A 14689-nucleotide genomic window follows, 5' to 3' on the forward strand; every position below is an offset into this window, starting at 1 on the left:
TTACTTTTGCGGTGTCAGATAAAATTTTAAAGTGACAGGCATTTACATATGAAGACAGAGTATACTAACGCCACAGACTGAGAAAACAAATAATAGTTAAAATACATACCTCTAATTTTGTGTTTGAGTTAATCAGCTTGTTCGTTTACTTAATCTAAAGCATCCGTTGACAGTTTAACACATTGTTTACAGCGACGTTTCAAACTTACAGGGGTTGGTGGGCTCCAAAGTGTGAGTTTAAAGCCACGTCACTCTTAAAGTAATTAAGGCCATTCACTGAAGTCCTCCTTGCAATTTCGTACAGCTTCAAAGCATATTCAGATCCATACAGGGGAGGCTGGACTAAGCTCCCTCTCTAATTAACACTAATTTCATCATCACTGCTGTTAATCATCAGACGTGATGAGCTGTGTGTGTTTGACCTCAGCATACATAATCAGAGCCAGACCGATACTCAATTTGTGGGGCTGATGATGATACCGATACCAAGGGTGTGAAAAATTTGGATATAGCGGCCGGGTATACTACTACAAAGGTAGCTCTAAAGCTATAGGGGGCAGCATAACTGTTTACTCATGATCACTATGCTGGACTTTGCTGTAGCTATCTTTGGCTGTAGAGACCAGCTGCCCTTAGCAAGTAGCTCACTTAGCTGTGGAGCTAAGTGGCCATATTGGCTGACTAAAGTCTGTCCGCACTGCAACCTCAGATGACCTGCAGGGTCATTGCGTCAACTGGGGATAAAGTAAGGACGTGATTTACAGCGGGTCTGACCTGGACTATTTATCCATGGGAGAGTCACGGTGGTGTGGGACTAAACCAGAGGTGATTGTAGGAAGGCATAACAAGACTGTTTTGATGAGTTTTACTTTTTCATTTCTATTGAGTTTGAATGTAGTGTGTTTTGCGATGAGTTAACGAGGCAAATAATTTCATCTTAGTCTGATTAAGAGAGAAACTTGAATTCAGAAGGTGTACAGTTGTGTTTTTATGTTTAGCAAGGAAAATAGGTGTACACATATTTCCTTTCTTGACTATCGTGAGTTTATATCTTATAACTTTTTAGACTAAGAAGCATACTTCACACTTTTACATTTTCCAGCTGTAACTACATGGGCTATGCTATCAGACTATTGCCTCTTGTCTGGTACAAAGTGGTGTTAAGAGACAGGATGGACCAGGGCCACCGATAAAGTCAACACTATTCTGTTTGTTTTTTGAATGTTTTAAGCTAAAATTCTGTCCATATCTTATAAATCACTACTTTCACAATAGGCTTTATTTTTCTAAAATGACATCAGAGCACTAAAACAGCAAACTTTGCAGAGAATTTAAGAATCAAGCATTACCCAAGCATCCTTTTCAGCATTATAATCTCTAAAGAAATTAAGTCTGTGCACAGCAGACAACATATAAAAAATAATAAACCCATTATGAATCTGGCATTTTAAAATGCCAGATTTATCCTTTAAAGGCCACTTCCTTTCATTGCAGTCAGGCGCAAATGGCACGAGTTGTGGATTAAAACAACATGCTGTATGACTTAACATAGTGATGTCTCTTGATTTTAAAATTACAATCCTACACATAAAATATTCAACCCAACAGATTTGTGCATAATCAAAAACATGAATGGTATATAAACAGCTATGACCTCAGTTTACCTTTTCAAAATGGTATGTGAGAGGGCAACAGAGTCAGTCAGGTGGTGTCAAAATCTCCTGAATATGCAGCAGAACAAGCATGGATTCAACAGGTCAAACTACTTGACCAATAAAGTCTTTGTGTCTGTAGTAAATCACATAGAGTTCAGACTGAACAACAACAAGCTACAGCAGAGAGAACACAGCATCATCACAGCATGGATGGAAACCAAAATAATGCCTATTTATTAGTGTAATCCCAATGGGAAATCCAAATTGCAGTTAAACGTGCTCATTAAAAGCTCCAGCAGACAGCTCCCTCCGCGACGAACAATAGGTGTTGTAGTGAGGAGGAGGGATGGATCTGTTTTGGGTGTAATAGTCTGACACGTTGCCAGAAAAACATCCCCATCGAACCCGACCAATAACAGCACTGCGCCACGATGCAGGAAGCGTTTGAACGGTTCCGTTTCACATCATTTAAAATAAAGAAAAATCGAAAACCATTTTTCATTAAAAATAAAAGCTGGTTCTCTTTCTCTCTCAACATTTTGCGGTGTGCTCCCTCCCTCGCTGCAGCACTCACTGACAGTCTGCACAGCCACCTTCCTCCAGCTCTGTAACTTGATGAAAAACGATTGCGCCACAGATAAAATCCCTTCGTTCACATCACCAAACGGACATACGAGGTTTAAAAAAAAACAAAAAACCGCATCTCTCACCTTGGGAAAAGCTTCCTGATCGCTGGCGTCTGCTGCTGATGGGGGGGTGCTGCTGTATGTGTGTGTGTGTGTGTGTGTGTGTGTTTTTCCTCCAATACCAAGAAACAAGAGAAACTCCCACCTACTCAGGGGCCGTCTGACAATTCAACACCTGCCTGAAGGCTGCTAAGGGAGCGACGAGGAATGTTTAAACTCTCAGACCGTTGTCTTTTTGCGTCTCACATGTCAATCAATCGATCATTGGTCGAGCATGTATACATATCTGATCAGCTGTCCACATCTGAATGACTCATTTTTGCAGGTGGGGTTTATATTAGGCAATATATATATATATATATATATATATATATATATATATATATATATATATATATATATATAGATATATATAGTATATATATATATATATATATATATATATATATATATATATATATACATATATATACATATATATATATATATATATATATATATATATTAAAAGAACTGAAAAGAAATCAGCAGGATGGTTTGAACAATGAGATACCACACCTTAAAACAAAATATGGATCTGTTCCACCTACAAAAAGCAGAATATAATAAATCTGTATCACCACGCTGACTGCCCTGTAAAATTAAATCATTGAGGATGTGTTGCCACCTACTGGAAAACTTCCTTTCTTGCACTGTTTAAATTAAGTTAGCATGCTCACCAGCTAGTCTAGCTCCAGAGTCAGTGATATAAACACCAACACTCCCCAGTACAGGTGCTCCAAGCTCCCAGTCCAGCCTGCTAGCTGCATGGCTAACTAAGCTAAGTCGCTGAGGGCAGCAACAGTTAGCAGCAGTTAGCAGTGGCTCCGGTTAAATGCTGCCCTGTTTTTCTTGGAATTAATTATAAAGGTTTATAAACATAGGAGGTAACTTCATAATGGCATAATTAACCTTTTATTGAATATAGTCAATATAAAGTGTTTATATGCACATTTATTTATAGCATAGCCTACTTTAAGTAATCTACTTTTTGCTTTTGACACTTTTAGTGTTCAAGTGTTTACACTGTTATTGCTATTTTACTATTTTATTTTGGAATATTTCATTTTTATGATCAATTCATTAAATAAATGAAAAATAAATAAATAAATAGATAAATAAATAAATAAAAAAATATATATTCTAAGAAATAGTCAATTCATGCAGATTTTCCTCCACAGAATTCGATGAGGATGTAGTCTGCCTAAGAGGGTGAGTAAATTGGACTGTACATTATATTGACAGGCGGGTAGAGATAACAATAAATAAAACATAAAGACCAGGAGAAAAAAAAAAACAGACGCATCCAGACCAACAGGCGGCGGTAGACAAAGGAGCAGACACCCCGGTAATGAGAGGAGACGTCGATGTGGCTCCACAGCACCTTGTGTGCGTTTGAATGAGCGAGCTGAGCTGCGAGCCGAGGCTCCGCGGTGCTGAACGGACAGCTCCTCCGCTCCCTGACGTCTGCAGGTAGGCAGCGATCATGACGGATTCACCGCATAATCGTTTTAATTGCGTCGTCATGGGAGTTAAATGACTGACGCCATCACTGGCACCGGTCTCTTCTGTTTCCTGGAGGAGGAAACTGCGATAGTCCTTGATTGAGATGCATATGCTTTCTGTCACCTGGGGCACCCACTGGGCTGCTCAGTGTTGTCACATAAGACCCAGGTTATGGTTTAATCTATGGCTGCTCCTTCATTCCTTCCTTCCTTCCTTCCTTCCTTCCATCCTTCCTTCTTGTGTTGGTTTGATTCTCTTGGTGATCGACACATCTCTTAGTGCTGTGGGTTAGGAGATCACAGTGAACATGGTGAGATATTCTTGGTATTCTCAGTGGCCCCTGGGAGTCCCCAGACCCTAGTTTGCAAAGAAAATTAGTTTTTCATCTGCAGCCGACTCTTTATTAAATGAGATCACATCATCTGTCGTGATGTCTTTTAGCCGAAAAGACGCTGTGTTTCTTTCACCAAGATGCTTCATGGGAGTAGATCTAAACTAAATCCTAGAATCAGATGTTATTGGTAGAGCTCTCAGTGTACTTAAATAAAACGAAAAACATGGGAAACAAACCTGAAAAAGGTAGGTGACAATAAACATAGAAAGATTTATATATTTGGGTTGTGATGGTATGAGAAATGTTCACAGTAAAATAACCATCTCAGAAATATCATGGTTTCATGGTACACGTATTACAGTTACTATTATCATGATCAGTTACAGTGACCCTTAACAGAATGAAAACAGAAGGGTATTTTTGGTTGAACAAATGCTTCATTCAGAAAATAAATACTGAATTTGCAATATATTTAACTCTAAACTGTAAGTAATCAGAGGATAGTATGATAAACCTAATATTTGTGAATCATTTACTATTGGGTGATGGTATCAATCTTTCTTTCTTTCAGAATAGATTTAACAACCTGATCAACACAATAAATGGTGAAAATGTACGTTTCTGCAAAGCACATTGGTGGAAACATAAGAGGCTCTTTATGTTCTGTGTGCTGTCTCGAACATTGGTCTCTCACTTGGCAGATAAAAATAAACATTTGGAAAACTCTTGGTATTTTCACGATACCCCTCTGTGCCCTCTTGCCCCTCAGAATGGTTGTGGTTGAGAACTCCCTCTGTAAAATGGCCATTTAGAATATGGCATCTTCAGCTGTGGGGATTTCTCTTGTGTTACTGCGGCAAGTCTGATATTAAATGCCATCGCCATTTATCTTTAAATACACATGGCCTCTGAAAAACCTCTGTTTGGAGGTTCCAACAAGGAATCGCTCAGGGCTCAGCGGTAGGGGCGAGGGGGTTATTCGGATCTGCTGTTAACTTATCCGTGGTTTGCACAAATGTAAAATGACAACATTTTATTGTGCTGACCTCTAACCTCTTTTTCATAGTAAACTTTTAAAATGGAGATTTAGTAGGTGTCCTTCATAATGACTCCTCTCCTCCGACAGTAACCCTCTGCTCACTGTGTCTTCCCTCTCACACAGACATGTTCACCAGGATGTTAAAACTGAGACTGCTCAATGCTGTAGCGCCTGCGTACTTCTTCATGGCTACAGCAGTCACCTTCATCTTGCACTTCTGCTTCTTCATCCCAACAATCTTCCCGAACCCGGACACGTCGCTGAGGGGGTCCACGACTCTTCACACTGTTGTTTTCCTTTTCTTGATGTTCAACGCGCTGGGAAATTACATAATGACTATTAAGTACCCTGCCGAGAGCGCCAACGAGACAGCGGTTCCGGTGTGTTCGCCGCACTGCTCGGACAAAGTGGACGCCCACTACCTCCTGAACGGCCGGCACTTCTGCAAACTGTGTAAGAAAGTCATCCTGAAGAGGGACCACCACTGCTTTTTCACTGGGAACTGCATTGGCAACAAAAACATGCGCTACTTCATCATGTTCTGCATCTACACGTCGTGCACCTGTTTGTACTCCTTGGTTCTCGGTGTGGCCTTTCTAACAGTGGAGTACTCCATCTCCTTTGAGAACCCACTGACCTTCCTCACCCTCCTCCCCCTCTCCACTGGTTACTTCTTCATGGGTGAGTTGTTCAGCTCTTCCACTTTGAGCCGATAAGTGAAAATACACGTCCTGGGATTTAAACATTCCCTTCTTTTCGTCTCCCCCCACAGGAACCATCTCAGGCCTGCAGTTGTTCCTGGTGCTGATGCTGTACGTGTGGCTCGGTATCGGCCTGGTCTGTGCAGGTTTCTGTTGCCAGCAGGTGCTTCTGGTGGCTCGGGGACAGACCTGGTGTCAGATGCAGAGGGGGCAGCTTGTGGAGAACAGCAGCCCCTGGAAAACCAACCTCAAGGACGTTTTTGGTACCCGCTGGATCCTTGGCCTTATTCTGCCCGTGCAGACTGTGGAGACGTTCTCTGACGACACAGATGCAAACAAACAGGACTGAGTGATAACCGCATCGATGGCTCTAAATAGGTCGAGAGTTGTAGAAAGCGCTATCTTGGGATCCATGTGGTGATTGATTTGAAACACTTAATGGATGCTTTATGACCTTTAAAGTTAATCCATGAAATAGTTAGCTGTTAGCACACATTCCTTTAAGGACAGGAGCCATATATCAGTGTGAAACTTTTGAATAAGCGCATAGTATAAGTGTGTTAAGTAAGTATCTCTTGACAAGGCAATATTAAGACTTATAGGTTGATTGTTTAGGACAGTGGTTCTCAGCCTTTTTCAAGTCGCGACCCACAAGAAAAATCAGGTTGGGGATTTTGACCCCCCTCCAGCACTGGGACTCTTATCTGACAACATCCTGAAAGTGCCAAAATAAAAGTAGAGTTTGTTTTGTGTGTGTCCAATCAGAACACATGTGAACACACTTTATCTCTTCCACAAACACACAATATTTTAAGGCAAACTATAATACCGATACAGGCAATGTTATGAAAAAAACATTCCCCAATCTGAAATACAATTTTTTTCTCCACAACCGTCTCACGATCCCTCTTGCGACCACCCTTTGGGGGTCTCGAACCCCGGGTTGAGAACCAATGATTTAGGACATCTTGCAGTTTACGTGCACTACCACATGCATCGGATTATAAAAATGGCTTTGCATAAGTGCATGCAATCACAGCTACGCGTTTTTTTTTATTATGCTATTTATTTGAACGGTAATACTTTAAATTAGGGTGCACATACTTACCATTTAATAGTTTTATATTGGTAGCTTATTGCCGTTTTATCGGTAAGTATCTAGCTTTTACTAATGCCTATTCTGCATGACCACATTCTACAACTATTAGGCCATTAATTAAGAGTTTTCGGTAAGCCTTTCTTTTACAGTCCCCTAATTACCAGGTATTTACCTGGTAAATTCATGGTAACACAGAAGTGTTACTAGGTAATTACCAATGGTAATAAGAAAGTGAATACAATACATAGTAACACATTTTTGTTTCCATATATTTACTGGGTAAATAGCTAGTAATTAGGGGACTGTAGCTACCTGCTTATTACCAGGAGTAATTACCCAATAACACATTCTAATTTACCATATAGTTACCAGGTAAATGCCCAGTATTTTGGCCATAGTTTCATTGTGTTTACTTTCTTACTACCATTGGTAATTACCTAGTAACACTTTAGTGTTACCATGAATTTACCAGGTAAATACCTGGTGATTAGGGGACTGTAAAAGAAAGGCTTACTGAGTTTTCCTTTAAAAACCTCCTAATTACTTCTTGTTGAGATAAGTAAGGAAGGTATTGCTCAGTATGGACTTTATAAGGTGTCATTATTCATTTATTGAAGTGCTGATAATGTCCATATAACTCTAAATTAAGTCTTTCTAATGAAGAATGTGTTCCCCATTCTAAAGTTAGTAGTTTATTAACCCTCACAGGTTCAATTAGTGCTTTAGTTATGAGTAAGACCTCACTTTAGAATGGTGATCATATTCTGAGTTTAAACGACTTCATTAAGAGTTTTTATTGATTATATATTACTAAATAATAAATAATAATATGGAATCATATTAATATTGAAGATTAACAAAAAACTAGCAATTAGAAAATGGAAAAATCATACTTATTGTTATTAAAGGGGTGCTATGTAGTTTTGAAGAGAAATTCAAACTCAGAATTGTATTATTTACAATATTAATGAGGTAATAATACAAACTCAGAAATATTTATCTTTTCCATAACCGAATAAACAAACTGAGGAAAGGGTTTTTTAGTCCACAAAACATTTCTCGAGCTTCAGAGCAGAACAGTGTTGCGGCATTCTCCTACACAGCTGAAGTAGAAGGAAATGTTTTGTGGTCGACATCGTGGTAAACTACTGAGTTTTCATATTTGCATGTGTGCCCTTATATAAAGTGTTACCATTCAACACCTATGCCATTGCTCTGAGATTACCAGTAGAGTGTTATTCTTCCACACTTCCTTGTAGGATGCTACGATGTGACATTCAGGAACTTTGTGGTAGCTTTTACAACAATAATATACTCTGACGTTAAGGGCTAGCAGACAAGGAAACCATGATATGTGTCTACAGCGTAAACTGCCAGGCTTTGACGACACTGCTCTGACAATAAGCTCTCCCATGTTAAGCCTGATGTTTTCTACTCAAGTGAATGTGACTCATGATGCTTTGATGAAGGCGAAGTAACATGCTCCTTTATAAGAATGGGCGGGGAAATGAGAAGATGATAATTATTATCCAGGGTATTATTCACAATGTGCCATAAACTCATGCTTAGAGATGACCCCAAAGACGAGATATATCCACTATACTGCTAATGATAGGGCGCTCTGTATGATACCAGTAGGGACTTTTCACTGTTATGCTGCAACATATTCAACATCATGTCAAAGATGTTTTGGACTTCAATAAATATACTTTTTAGAGCTATTTTGTCTATTCCTGTTATACCAATAAAAGTGCTCAAATCACAATCTAAGTATCTTCTTATTTTATTTATTAAAAACTACACTCTGAGCAAAATAGTTTACCGGGTTTCATTTCTTTTTATCAACTTTTTTTTTTTTTTTTTTTAAATATTAGGCGAATTATGTGGAGCAAACTCCTGAACACTGTCTAACTTGCCACATTTTGGGGTGGTTGGGTTTTTTGTGTTCATTAGTCTCTAAATCCATTTATTTCTGTCCTACATTTTGTCTATCACTTGTAAAGCACTGTGAATCACATTTAAATTGCACTGAAAGTTGCTTTATAAATAAAGTTTGACTGATTGACGGATAAAGTGAAATAAATGACTGAAAGGAAGTAATCTTCAAACAGTTTTTATGACAGTTCATTGTTAGTCAAAGTGACTTTTGCTAAAGAAACGATACAGAAAGCACATTTCACAACAAGAAGAAGAAACAATCTCTTAAAAGTGACCGTAAAATTGTTTTTGTAACCCTCCTTCTGCCCTTTGTAACCAAAAATGCCTTCATTATGTCTTAGTTTTAAAACTATGCGTGATTACAAAATGTTGCAACGGTACTGATGCTGAAATAAATAAGACAGCAATTAACCTCAACTTAAAATCTAAAACTGAACTGTTTTATGTTTTAACTTGTCTACATGCTATTCTCTACAACAACTAGGATGTATTTCCTAATCAGGGCATGGTTTATTTTGATTCGAAGAATATCAGTTCTTTGGAAACCTTAAAGTACATTCAAATTCCTTCCACGTGAAGTTCACAAGCTAAGCTGTTCAAGCACTGATATGAAATACAAACATTAACATATCCAAAAAGGCACAGGCATCCAGATAAACATTTATATTCACATTGTTTTATCAAGACACAATGCTCATTTAGGGGTACAAGTCGTAACATTTTCCTAAAAATGTTGTCAGTAATCTTAAAAACTAAAGTGCAAGATTCTGTAATATGAAACGTAAAGGACCTACTGAGCTGTCATTTTCTTTGCCTTGAAGATTCAATAAATACACATCACTCGAAGCTTAAACAGCAGGAATGAACATGGCAACAAAAAATGCAAAATGCAAGAAATATTATGTGGCTACAGCACTTGACTTGCTACAGTTTATGCTTTTTGCAAATACCTACAAAAATCTTTAAGGTGTGTTTTGAGAAAAGGAGTTCGCTTCACTGCAGAACAGGCAAACGTGTTATAATGTGCTTGGTTTGTTTATGTTATTCACACAGCTTTAGTGTTGGTCAGAAACATAACTTTGAATAAATAATACTGACATCAAGTAACAAAATTATTAAAAATATAAACAAAGTTATGGTTTTGCCATCCGTCTGGACTCTCACTGTGAGCCAGCCTTAAGAATATGAGCTCTAAATATGTACACTTCCTTACAAAGGAGGCATGTGCTTACTCAATTTAATTCACCATCCAATTCAAAAACAAAGTAAACAAAAGAATTAGACATTGTCCTATTCGTAAAGGTGCTTTAGGTTTTCTATTTGAAAAAGTAAAGATGATGCTTATATTTCACTCTAAAGCCAACACATTCAAGGCATGTATAAAGATTTAACCCCATGTGGCCTCACATGTTCTGTAAGGCATGCGTTTTATGCAATCAGGAGTTCAATATATAGAAGCCATAGCCCTATTGCAAGTGATACTTGCCATTTCATTGCAGGAGAGGCAAGAAATTTCATTATAGGCAAGGGTTTGAAATGTAAGCATGCTTCTTAACTCCCACTTCAGATTAGTGGTGGCGCTTCAGCTTCGTGTTAGACCAGCAGTTCTAAATGTTTCTCGTTCTGCAGCCTGCAAATTTAAGACTCTCCTGACAAAAGTATACACAGTTTGGTTATAAGTTATTCTTTTAGTTGTAACTCTAGATGCTGTAATGACTAAAGCTTTTCCTGTGAAGATTTCGTGATATACGTTTTCACATTCAATAAATCACCTTGAGAAGCTCTGATTGAGAACTGCTGGTCATGTCCATCAATATACTCTATCACTCCAGGATTATTTGCGCTTTCGCTCCCTATTGTTCCTTGTCCGCGTGCTGCAGGGAGAGCTGCAATTTAGACCAGAGCTGCGGGTCACCGCTGCTCAGAGCCTCCAGCAGCAGAGCTGTCTGCTCCTGAAGCTGCTGCAGCTGGCCTTGCGTGCGCTTATTCTCCTTGATCAGCTGATCCGTGCGCATGGTGATTCCCAGCAGGCCTGATTTGTTGAGAATGTTGTAGGTATTGCTGAAGCGTTTCTGTTTGTCAATGTCCATTGAGGAGGGATCCTGGTACTTTTCAGCATTCATCCTGTCGCTGTCAATCTCAGTCCTCAATTCATCTGTGTAGGGCAGCAGAGAGCTGGTCCCTGCCAGCGGGGAGAGAGACTTGTCACTCAGCTGCTCCTGACTTTCAGCTGCCTGTGAATGGTTGTTTGCTGCTTCAAAGTTGGAGATAGGTTTGACTGGAGTCTGCAGTGCTGGCTGTGGGCTGGGGGAGCCATAGAGCCGGTGGCTGCGGTGGTGCCTCCTCTGCCGCTGGTCATATCTTGATGTGGAACTCATCCTCAATTTGGATGATCCCACCCTTTTACTGGGAGTGTCCGCAGGGTGTGGAGCGATTTTGGGATAGGACTTGAGGATGGGCATGTAGCTTTTTGATTGTCGGATATTTTCAGAGCCTGTCTTTGGAGAGCTGCTGCTACTATTTGATACCATGGGCTGAAGAAGAACCACCTGTGACTGAGGCATCACTTCTAAGGAGGAAGGGAAGCCCCACTGTTTCTCTGCTGGAGCCATCTGTGAAGGCTAAAGAAAAAAGAAAACAGTCCTTTAACATCATGTTTAAGTGCATTTGAGCAGGATGCAAGTTCCTGTGATGCAAAACCTGAAACTGCTGTCTCGGGCAATCAAATTTCAGAGGAAAAATACCAAAACGTCAGACATGAGTAATGAAATAAAAAGCACGAGGCAGAGGCACACATGCTGCTGTTCTTTACCTGCTTTAAGACAAAGTTATTCATGATGATCATTGGAGACAGTCCTGGGTATGACCCTCCCATCACAGCAACTTGCGGACCAGCCGGGTCCTGGCCGAGAATCGACCCGTTTCTTCCTGCATCTTCGGAGTCAGTCAGATCGACTGTGCTGAGGTACTCAGAGCTGGCATCTGAGGAGAAGAAGACAAGTATATGGGTCTCATTGTTTCCTAAAGCAACACATCAACCTTTCTATTGTGAACCTGAGGCAAATCATTAGCACTATGACAACGGTGGCAGATGTAGATAAGCATCGGGAAAAGGATACCATCAACCTGATGAGAAGGGCTAATCCAAAACCAGGTCAGCCTTCAGATTGTAAATAATAGTCATAAGGAGAATTGACCCAGTAGAAGATAACCTACATAGAAAATGTGACCTAGATCTCTACATTTAATTAGGGTTGACCTTGTTTTTGACTTGGATCGTTTCTTCTTATCATGAAAATGCTAATTATATAAGCGTACACCCAATCACAACCTTGTCAACATAAAACATACACTGGGATAAACACAAAACTTAAAGTATTTACAGGTGCTGTAAGTGTTGTTGTTATTGAAGCTAACTTCCTGTTTTGCAGTTAGCAATCCCCTCTCTCCTCTCTACGTCACCACTTGAACATGCAGTTGTAATCTTTACACAAGCAGACATGACTGCCTCTTGTTTTCTATCCTGGTTGGATGATGTGGGCAGGGAACCATAAATATCAATTACAGCAGCTTTAAGGAAAGGGCAACGCAATTGAATCAAACCTGAGAAGCCTGAATCTCTCTCGAGGTCCGACTTGGACGCTCCAAGGTATGTTGCCCTGGTGAAGGCTGATGTCCTGTGCCTGTTGGGGCTACTAAAACTGCTCATGGTGTTCTCTTCTGAAAAAAAAAGAAAAAAAAAAGAGAAGAAGTAACTGACATGAACAAAACACTTGACAAGAACAAAGCCTACCATGGCTTTGATATAGTTTGACGTACTTTTTCCCTTAAATTAAAAAGGTATGTGAAAGCAAAGACTGTAATATAGCTTAACTACAATCCAGTGAGACTTAAAAAGTGAAGAGACAGTCAACTTTTAACTACAAAGTTGCTTGCGCATTATTTACACTCCATTACTAGGTTTGTTTCCATCTTACTCAGCCAGTTTAGGTTCTTTATTGCACAGAATTGTTAAGCTCACTTGGTGGCGGAGGACATTTAACAGACTGAATTGCTATTTAATCTGTGCTCACATAAATTATCGACAAGTAATTTATAGCTAATGACTGGTCACTGCAATCTCCCTGATCAGTCTACTCTATACTTAAGGCAAGAAAATCAGAAGCATCACAGGCACCCTGCTATAAATACGTACCTACCTAATGTAGTTATTATTATCATTACATTGATGATTATTTTCTTGACTTATTGATTAGCTGTCCAGACTAAAACATTTCAGAAAAAGATGTCAGTCAGTTTCAACAGGCCAAAGATGTTCAGTTCACTTGCACAGATGAGAAAAGAAACCAGAAAATATTCACATTTAAAAAGCTGGTATCAGAAAATATGTGCCTATTTGTTCATTAAAGAATACATCAAAATGGTCAATATATTATCAAAATAGATGGTAACCAATAAAACAGCTGATAGGTTATGAGTTAAGCTTTAACTGAAAGGGCTACTTTAAAATGCTTTGGTGTTGAGAACATTATGATACAGATTTGTGTTTCTAGCATTGTGCGGACCATGTTTACCAATGAACATCCCCACAATTGGATAGGACAAAATACTCAACTGATTAACATAAGCCCATGTTGTTATATAAATATTCTTAAAGTTAAAGTTAGTTAGGTGGCAATAATAAAGTTATTTATTTATTGAACTGAGCTTGACATAAAGGGCCTGTTTACACCCACGCAGCCAATCTGACTGACGCACAGAGCTGCTGTTGTGTTAAGTGATGCATTTCACAATTGCTAAAAGCCAAGTAATGACGAGAAGTGTCAACGCAAAGACAAAAATAATAAGTTAAGGGTACAAACTGCTAAACATTCATGACTTGTTTACAGCTAGCTAACCGAGCATTAATGTTGTTTACACACGCAACTTCGCCAGCAATTGTCTGTTTACCACAGTTAACCTACTGGTGACTGCCTCACACTGCTTAACTTTGACTTTTTTAGACAACTGTGCAGCTGCAAGTACTTAATTATTTAGCAGGTGGGGTGCAACATTAGCTGGCTGTTATTGTCTGTACCCACGGTAGTCTGGCTCACTATTTACTGCCCTGCCCTGCCCCTGACCTGTTAGCTCAGTTAGCCAGCTAGGTGACGCTAGCTACCGTATCTTTAGCTTATATATACAGCACAGCATGAGACAGTCGATAAGCTATTTGGCTACGAGAATTATTTTAGGAGATCTTACCAAGACGCCCTTTATGTGGAAACAAATATCCGTTTATTATGGCATCCAGGGTTGTTGTTTCGACTCTGGTCTCACGTTAGCGTTTTCTGCTTCTTCTTCTGTGGTTTTATGGCAGCTGGCATTCCTAATGCGGCATTACTGCCACCTACTGGAGAGAATACGCTCCTACAGTGGCGTATTTGTGGTATTTCCCCCCATCACTCTTCTTCTCCGAATAAATTAATACATACATAATTAATTAAATAAACAAATAAATAAGTGTGATTTTTTTAAAATTGTAAATAAATAAATAATCCCCCTTGGTTGGCCACTTATAAAACAGTGTCTTTGTCCCACTGCCTTGTTGTTGTTATTTTCGTAGTGTTTATCATTTTCTAATGCGTCACAGCCTCCTAATATGGACAGAATGACTCGTTCTTACTTTTACTATGTATAAAACATTGTCAAC

The 14689-nt window shown here is 39.3% G+C and overlaps 3 protein-coding genes across 3 annotated transcripts in view; 1 reads left to right on the forward strand and 2 right to left on the reverse strand.

Moving 5' to 3' along the window:
- The window catches only part of tmem63c (transmembrane protein 63C), a 29289-nt gene extending 26764 nt beyond the window's left edge, over nt 1-2525 (reverse strand). Inside the window, exon 1 of the mRNA XM_030391586.1 lies at nt 2366-2525. The gene's annotated coding sequence lies outside the window, so the exon portion shown is untranslated. The remainder of the gene's footprint in view (nt 1-2365) is intronic.
- Nucleotides 2526-3703: 1178 nt separating this feature from the next.
- zdhhc22 (zDHHC palmitoyltransferase 22) lies at nt 3704-8824 on the forward strand. Its single transcript, XM_030391911.1, has 3 exons — nt 3704-3853; nt 5383-5940; nt 6032-8824. Exons 2-3 carry the CDS (start codon nt 5385-5387, stop codon nt 6307-6309), a joined length of 834 nt encoding a protein of 277 aa, XP_030247771.1. The 5' UTR covers nt 3704-3853; nt 5383-5384; the 3' UTR covers nt 6310-8824.
- A 332-nt stretch (nt 8825-9156) lies between these two features.
- cipca (CLOCK-interacting pacemaker a) lies at nt 9157-14378 on the reverse strand. Its single transcript, XM_030391910.1, has 4 exons — nt 14242-14378; nt 12601-12717; nt 11810-11979; nt 9157-11618 (listed from the first exon to the last, which is right to left on the reverse strand). Exons 2-4 carry the CDS (start codon nt 12704-12706, stop codon nt 10851-10853), a joined length of 1044 nt encoding a protein of 347 aa, XP_030247770.1. The 5' UTR covers nt 12707-12717; nt 14242-14378; the 3' UTR covers nt 9157-10850.
- Between the last annotated feature and the right edge of the window lie 311 nt (nt 14379-14689).

Source organism: Sparus aurata, chromosome 16, assembly GCF_900880675.1.
Source record: "Sparus aurata chromosome 16, fSpaAur1.1, whole genome shotgun sequence".
NCBI lineage: Eukaryota > Metazoa > Chordata > Actinopteri > Spariformes > Sparidae > Sparus > Sparus aurata.

Excerpts from the sequence above, each read along its gene's own strand:
- zdhhc22 (XM_030391911.1), top strand. The coding sequence starts at position 5,385 with ATGTTCACCAGGATGTTAAAACTGAGACTGCTCAATGCTGTAGCGCCT. Across the intron at positions 5,941-6,031 it reads CACTGGTTACTTCTTCATGG|GAACCATCTCAGGCCTGCAG; the intron begins GTGAGTTGTTCA and ends CTCCCCCCACAG.
- cipca (XM_030391910.1), bottom strand. The coding sequence starts at position 12,706 with ATGAGCAGTTTTAGTAGCCCCAACAGGCACAGGACATCAGCCTTCACC. Across the intron at positions 11,980-12,600 it reads GAGAGATTCAGGCTTCTCAG|ATGCCAGCTCTGAGTACCTC; the intron begins GTTTGATTCAAT and ends TCTTCTCCTCAG. Across the intron at positions 11,619-11,809 it reads ATAACTTTGTCTTAAAGCAG|CCTTCACAGATGGCTCCAGC; the intron begins GTAAAGAACAGC and ends TTTTTTCTTTAG.